The sequence below is a fragment of the Buceros rhinoceros genome, unplaced genomic scaffold (genome assembly GCF_000710305.1).
Source record: "Buceros rhinoceros silvestris isolate BGI_N320 unplaced genomic scaffold, ASM71030v1 scaffold39385, whole genome shotgun sequence".
Taxonomy (NCBI): Eukaryota; Metazoa; Chordata; class Aves; order Bucerotiformes; family Bucerotidae; genus Buceros; species Buceros rhinoceros.
The window spans coordinates 7,006-14,051 of record NW_010415328.1 but is presented as its reverse complement, the minus strand read 5'-3'; the positions used below and the strand labels follow the sequence as shown (position 1 = coordinate 14,051).

The following is a 7,046-nucleotide window of genomic DNA, read 5'->3' as shown; positions in this document are numbered from 1 at the left end:
TTGCTCAGATACCCCCCCCCCCCCCCCCCGTATCTGAATTTAAATAGTATCATTTTGGCTCTCATTTTGACTTTTCCCACTAGTATAAAAATCATCCTTTCACAGCAATTATGAAGGTAATTTAGTTGAACTCAGTGTATCACACAGGACTCCAGGCCCTACCCCCAACAGAATTTAATTTAAACTGTACAGACAGGCATTTCCACAGGTATATTTTCTGTAACGGAATTACAGAACACATGTTCCTGGGCGATTAAGCTGTATTTCTGCTACAGCTTCCCCCCGGAAACAGACAAAAAAGAATCACTGCACTAAAGCCAGTCAGTGTGTGTGAAGAAGAGAATGGGAAGCACCAGAATCACATTTCTTTGTACTTAAAAATGGCAACTCCAAGTTGTTTTTATAAAACAAAACACACCCCAAAAAAGCACCAAAAAAAAATCCAGCCCCTGACAGAGATGGCTGAAGAGAATCATGAACACAAACCATCTTTCTGCATAATCTACATCCTTATTTCACGGTTATTTTAGGATGTTTTAACTTGAAGTAAGAGAAATTATAGAGGATGGAAAACTTGCAGCCATTGGGCTTCCTCACTGCCACAGAGCTATGTAAAAATTTCCTTCAATGCTTTTCCAAAAATACTATATCCCTCCTTTCAGGATTTCATTTGGAAACCCTGCAGACCGTGTGCAACGCAAAGACAGTTTGACAGCCAGCCACATGATGGAGCTACAAATCAGTTTAATTTACTAAACTGGCCTAACAGCCTTTTGGACCATAAAATAATTAAACCACTAAACCGCTCACAGTTTCCATCATCTATGATTAACTTTCTATTCTGTGAGTTGACAGCTTACTGTTAGAAAAAATGGGATTTATCACACACTTGTATCTTGAGTGAAGCATCTGCTCAGGGTCAATACAGGTCAACTACTCACCTGATGAGCATCCAGATCAATAATCGTGGCTTTAGACACCCCTTGCACTCTTTCGAATAAGAACTGGATAATAAGCAAAGAGAGAGATCAAGAAAATGATGAAGTGACATGACAGATTAAACTGAAGGCTCAAAGCTTGCGTGGTGGTCTGATTTGAACACAGTACATCTATTCATTTCATTCTCCAAATAAAGGGTTAAATGATTCTAACACTTTTAATTACAATAAGCTCTAGTTATTTCACACAAGAAGATAATTTTTGTGGTTATACCATAAAAAAAACCCTGTGCAGCTGTGGGATGGGACAGGGCTGCGCAGGCTCCAGAACACTGAGGAGCTGATTTCACAAACAGCACAAGTGAGGCTTCGCAGCAGGAGGGAGAAACCCTCCACTGTGATGGCATCCGCCTGGATGAGCATAAAATCCACCCTTTAGGAAAAGCTGCTGTAGGGACTGTATGCATTAAAGCCACTTTTAGTAACAGAATTCATTTCTTATTCTCATCTGCGAAAAAAAAAAGATTTTTTAATTGAGTTTTAACTTTGACAAGTTGCTATCTTTAATATAGACATGGTAATACGCAAAGATTTTGTACAACTGGCACCCTCTGTAATTTCTCAATCTGTATTTGAATGACAGGGAAAATAGAACACTGGGGATTGCTTTCCTGCAAATTACCACGTACAGAAATTAGGATGTTATGTCATACAGTGTGCTGCAATCACTGGAGCTGGTTTATGTTTGATTATTACTGATACTGTATACAAATATAGCATAGTACATTTGATAAAAATAAGCCCTAATTGCAGAAAGCTCTTGCTTCAGCCTTCCAACAGCTAAATACCAAGTGTATCATTCAGTCAGTGATGATTTTGGAGACATTCACACTTTTATTCAGGAACTGGAACCACTCTGAACACTGTATAGAGCAGCTTGACTCAGAAAGCGCATCTTGTTTGTAACCTCTGAAACTACTGTGGAGTTTTCAGGTTGGGATAATTATCACTGAGAATATTAAAAGTCAATCTGGCTTGATTTGGAGTGGTTTGGGGTTTTTTAAGATGACCTTATTAATGCAGTTGCAGTGGTTCATATTTACACTCATAATTCTGACTCCTGCAACTTTCCTTCCACTTAACAACACCGCTCACACGTTACGTTCTGCAGCAGCAAGTACCACACCGTGTTCCTGTTCCCACCCATCTATGAACAGCTGTATTTTCTCCTGTTGAGATGTAAATCAGTTCTTACGAATTTATGTGGATTTTTTTGGAGAAAAGCCTGGTTTAAGAGTACTTCTTACCTTTATAGCCAGGGTGATATCAGCGTATGCACAAAATCCTCCACCTTTGTCACTCGAACAGTGATGAAAACCACCCCCTAAACACAGAAACGTTGAAGCGGTGAAAAGCTCCATATTGAGGAACTTAGATGGTCTTTGCAAAGAGACAGAGATCCCCTACACAACAGGCACTATTTTCTTCAACACACATCACGCCCAGAGCTGTCAACCCCCACCCAGCTCCGCAGAACATCCCGCAGGGTTTCTATGCAGGTCTTACGTGCTACCAGACCATCAGGCAAAGGGTCAGCAGATGCCCAGGTTAAAGGCAATTGTCCCTTTCATGAAACACATACTTAGACCTCGCCTTTCGCACACATATTTTACATAACAAAGCCGAACTTTTCACTGAGAAACCCATGACAAATATCCAAGTGCGCACGTAAGAAGCTCATGTTATATAGCAGATCAAGGGGTTGGTTGATATAACATCTAAGTTACATGAAAACTGTTCTAGAATTTAATGAAAACAAAGATTTTATTGAAATATTTACATTTACTCCTAACATTTTTCCGTAATTTTTTTTTGCTGTACTTCAATCCAAACACTTCTCCTTATATATGATATCGCATCTTTATCCAGTTACCTTTTTTATTTTAAAAACATATTTTATTTAATTATAAATCTGGATGATAGTGGATGAGAAAACAAATCTAGTACTTTTTCCCTTTTTTTGTCCTTCAGAATTGATTTTAAAGACAATCCAGTCACTTTCTGTTATTATAAACAGAACACAGATCATGCTAAATGAAAAGGATATGATTTTAAATGCACTATTTCCAGTACCGTTTAATGCACCACATTTGTACTTACCCACATTGATCGCCCAGCCTCGATCGACAGCAAGTTTTCCTGCCTGAAGAAAATGACGGTGAGAACTTCGTGACTGAACCAGGCACCCAGCACCGTCTGCTTCCACCCCCACCGCAACTCTCAGCATTCGGAAATGCCCACTGAATGTTCGGGTGTTTTAGCACCGCAGCTGAATCAGATCTCTGAATACCAACCATGCAAAACTGTCCTCAGCATAATTAGCTGAAAAAAAATATTTGATAGCTCATCTGTATTTCATTCACTGGCAGTTGAACAGATCTAAAACTGATGGCTTGTTGCAGGGGTGAACGCTAACCCTTAGCAGACAAGTGAAAAAGGGGAAGTGAAAGTGGCAGGAAAAGTAAAAAGGGAGCAAGGGACCTAATATCCTTCAGTTCATGTAAAAACAGGAGGAAATGAAAAATAAAATACTGAAAATGCAGATTAACAGTTTCAGCTGGGTGTGGAGACAGAAAACTGCTGTAGTATGAAGCGTCCTGTGACTTCATTCATTTTTTAAATGATGTAACATGCACAGTATAGAATATTACCAATCTTTTTCCCACAAATACAGAAAAATTGTGCCTGTATCTCTCCTTTGAACTTAAATGATATTCAGGGAAGGGAAAGCATTGACAGAGAAGAGATACACAAGGCTTATATGATGAAATGTTCATTGAAAAACCTGGCTTATTTTGGCCAGGAAGAGTCAAGCAAGCATTTAACTGCAGTTTTCCTTAAGTGTCACGTTAAAAAAAGAAGATATTACTAGCTATAATTAAAAAAAGAAAAAAGATACAACCAGATTATTCTTTTCCCAGAAAGAACATATTACACATCATATATGAAAGGATATTTGGACAGCTGAGAATTCTTCATCACCAATATTTATATTTGAACAGTTCTAACTTAGCATTAAGAAAACTACTGGGAAGGTAAACGTCATCCTGTCCTGAACGCACTGACTTACTCAAATGAGATCCTGAGAAAAGATTGTCATTTCTGAACAAGAAAACCCATTAAGTGCCAGGGAAAGGGCATTATCTCTGATTTAGCTGAGTTCCTAGGGATTCCTCACCAAAACCCAATCTTCCTGTATTGCCCATAATACCATTAAAGAGTGCAGAAACTCCACAGGAATTTTCATGATAAACAGGACCATCAGGAATAGCAGGCTTCTACTGTACAAACTGTATTGTCTGATGAATCAAAACTGCTTTTAAACCACATACCTATTTCTCCATAATGAAAAATAAAAAAGCGAGTGTCTGAAGTGATGCTGAAGGACTGAACAGAGAGAGAATATAGCTGCTGCTTTGTCTGGGAGTGACAACCACACATTTTTAAGCACCTGGAACTGTATGAACCACATGAAACCAGAATTCTTTCTCTCTACTATTACGCAGTTTATAATATCAGGTTTAAAAACAAAAGTCAAACTACTCCCTGACTTCCCAGCAGCCCATTGAAAGCAAGATGACTACACAGACACCAGCAAAACCAGTTTGGTGCTACTTCCAGCTCCTGCTGGTAAATTGCCAGGGGAAAAGAGTTCCAGGTGGTTTGTGCAGGGAGATGCACCATGTTCCCTTTCTATCATTTTAAATACCATGTATATCCAAGAAGACAGAGTAACACAAGAGAATTAAATCCCTGTTTCCTAATTCTGCTTTAAGAGGTGAGAACAGCAATAGCTGGAGAAACAGAGTACAAGGTGGGCAAGATACAAACGACTTTTATTCTGTAGGAGAAAGCCATTTCCCACTCACAAGCCTGAATTAAAACCACACTCAGCATCCTGCAAGGACACTTAAACACGGTAAATGTCACAGGACTCGCTATTGCCCCAACAACTTAGGAAGAAACCACTGGCCATTTTGATTTACCAGCTCAGAGCAACATGCACCAGTGAACCAACGTCACACAGACAATTTCAGCATCAAGGAGGTGACTTTTTGGATATTTCCCTCTGGTATCCCTGTGTTCAAAACCATCCTGGAAAGCTTCCCCCTGTTATGATTACACCTCTCGCCTTTTCCTCCAATCATAAACAAGATGCATACGCATGTCAATACATTTTTCAACTAGTCCAAATCAGGCATTGAGTAGTTCTATCATTAAAAAAAGTCAATGTGACAGAAAAGCAGGATATCCCATCTTGCTAAAATCTGGTAACAACTGGCTCTCAGATTTCCTTTCACATAGAAAAACCCCAGAAGGCTGAAACTGTTCTTCAGTAACTGCCTTCAGCTAGATAAAACACACCACAGGCTCCTATCCTCCTCACGTGCACCCGCTGTAACGCTGCCTTCGGGAAGAGCAGCTAAAACACAAACGTCTATTTGTACCATAATATTAATGACTTCAGGTAGGACTGTTTGTCTTCCATTTATGTAACAGTTACAGCTCAGTGCTTGCGAAGAGAGACGGGACTGTTGCCATCTTCTCCCAGCACCGTTCTGAGCTCTAATACGACAAGGGACAATAAAAAGGGCAGAAAAGGTTCCATTAGTTACTGGTTTACAGTTACAGAGGCATCTTTTCCTCACTATGTGGTTTAAAAAACCAGCTCCAGTTATTGCTGTTTTCTTTCCTCCTCCTTTCTCAACATCTCTAATGGTAATTCTCAGGCAAAACCAAGAGTCTGGTGACTCTTAGGCAGCTCTTCTGCCCAGAGCGCTCATTTAACTAATTAGAAACCAATTGTGTTAAGGTGAAACAGGCTACGCCTCACTCAGCTGAGCTCTTATGTACTATCTACAGTAGCAAAAGTAGATAAAGTAACTTGAATCGTTAAAATGAGCAAGGTGATAGTATCTTCACATTTACACATTTACCCAGTTCCAAGAGTTTCGATCGAGTTTAAATAGGATCAAAGTGAACCAAGAGCTCCTTACCATTATTGTTCCTCCTGTCTGGGTTCGGAGAGGTTTCAAAACTTTCCTCTGTACAACGAAATTGGGCAGAAAGGCAACCGGTGGAATTTCTGTGATTGTAGCCACAACAAATGACCACTACAAGGGGGGGAAAAAAGTTTCAGTTAATGCAGCCTGTCTTAATGGTGACGTTTAGATCTCTCATTAGCTGCTATTCACTGAAAAGGAGCTCACAGGTCTTCAGCAAGATTTTTACTATTTTTAGCTGGAGGTGACCACAACAGTCCCTATTGGTAACTTCCAACAGTTCATGCTCTCTATGAAGATCACACTTCCAGCCACCATCACTAGGTTTTTTCAGATTTTAGGATCAAATAGTAATAAATCAGCAACATTTCAGCAAGTGAATATTTCAAGGAAACATTTGGTTAAAAAGTCTCATCATGAAGAAAATGACTTGAAGGTTAGAATACAATATATTTGCGATATGTAAATGCTTTTTGCAGACACATATAGATAACTTCAAAGAACTACTAGCATTGTGACCAGCTATTACACTGCTAAGCCTCTGTCAAAACTAAGTCACAAGCATGAATATACTCCTTCATCCAACCCTGAACCATTCGGGTACTGAGAATCACCAAGATTCTGGATAGATCCTGGGTAACTTGATTCAGAACATTCATTGCCTGGTTATTGTGAGCTGTTTTCAAACACAAGGACGTACAAGTGGTCAATTTTAACCACAGAAAATCACTTGCCAGTTTCATGGTCCTCTGATACTCAAAACAACTTCAAGCTACTTTGCCTTCCCAGTTATCAGCGCAGTAGAGACAGGGACTCATTGCAGTAGGTCCAGAGGAGGCCACAGGGATGACCCAAGGGTGGAACCCCTCTGGTGGGAGGAGGGAGGACAGAGCTGGGGGGGTTCAGCCTGGAGCAGAGAAGGCTCCAGGGAGACCTTAGTGCAGCCTGTCAGTGCTTCAAGGGGCTGTCAGAAAGCTGGGGAGGGGCTGTGGGACAGGACAAGGGGTGATGGGCTTGAACCAAAAGAGGAAGATTCAGACCAGAG

At 40.2% G+C, this 7,046-nt stretch overlaps 1 protein-coding gene across 1 annotated transcript in view; it reads right to left on the bottom strand.

The window, feature by feature from the left end:
- The window catches only part of HDAC11 (histone deacetylase 11), a 19,504-nt gene that overhangs the window by 6,248 nt on the left and 6,210 nt on the right, over nt 1-7,046 (bottom strand). Inside the window, exons 3-6 of the mRNA XM_010137382.1 lie at nt 5,996-6,112; nt 3,099-3,141; nt 2,246-2,322; nt 942-1,004 (exon numbers count right to left, since the gene is read on the bottom strand). Of these exons, the coding sequence (XP_010135684.1) occupies nt 942-1,004; nt 2,246-2,322; nt 3,099-3,141; nt 5,996-6,112 (300 nt within the window). The remainder of the gene's footprint in view (nt 1-941; nt 1,005-2,245; nt 2,323-3,098; nt 3,142-5,995; nt 6,113-7,046) is intronic.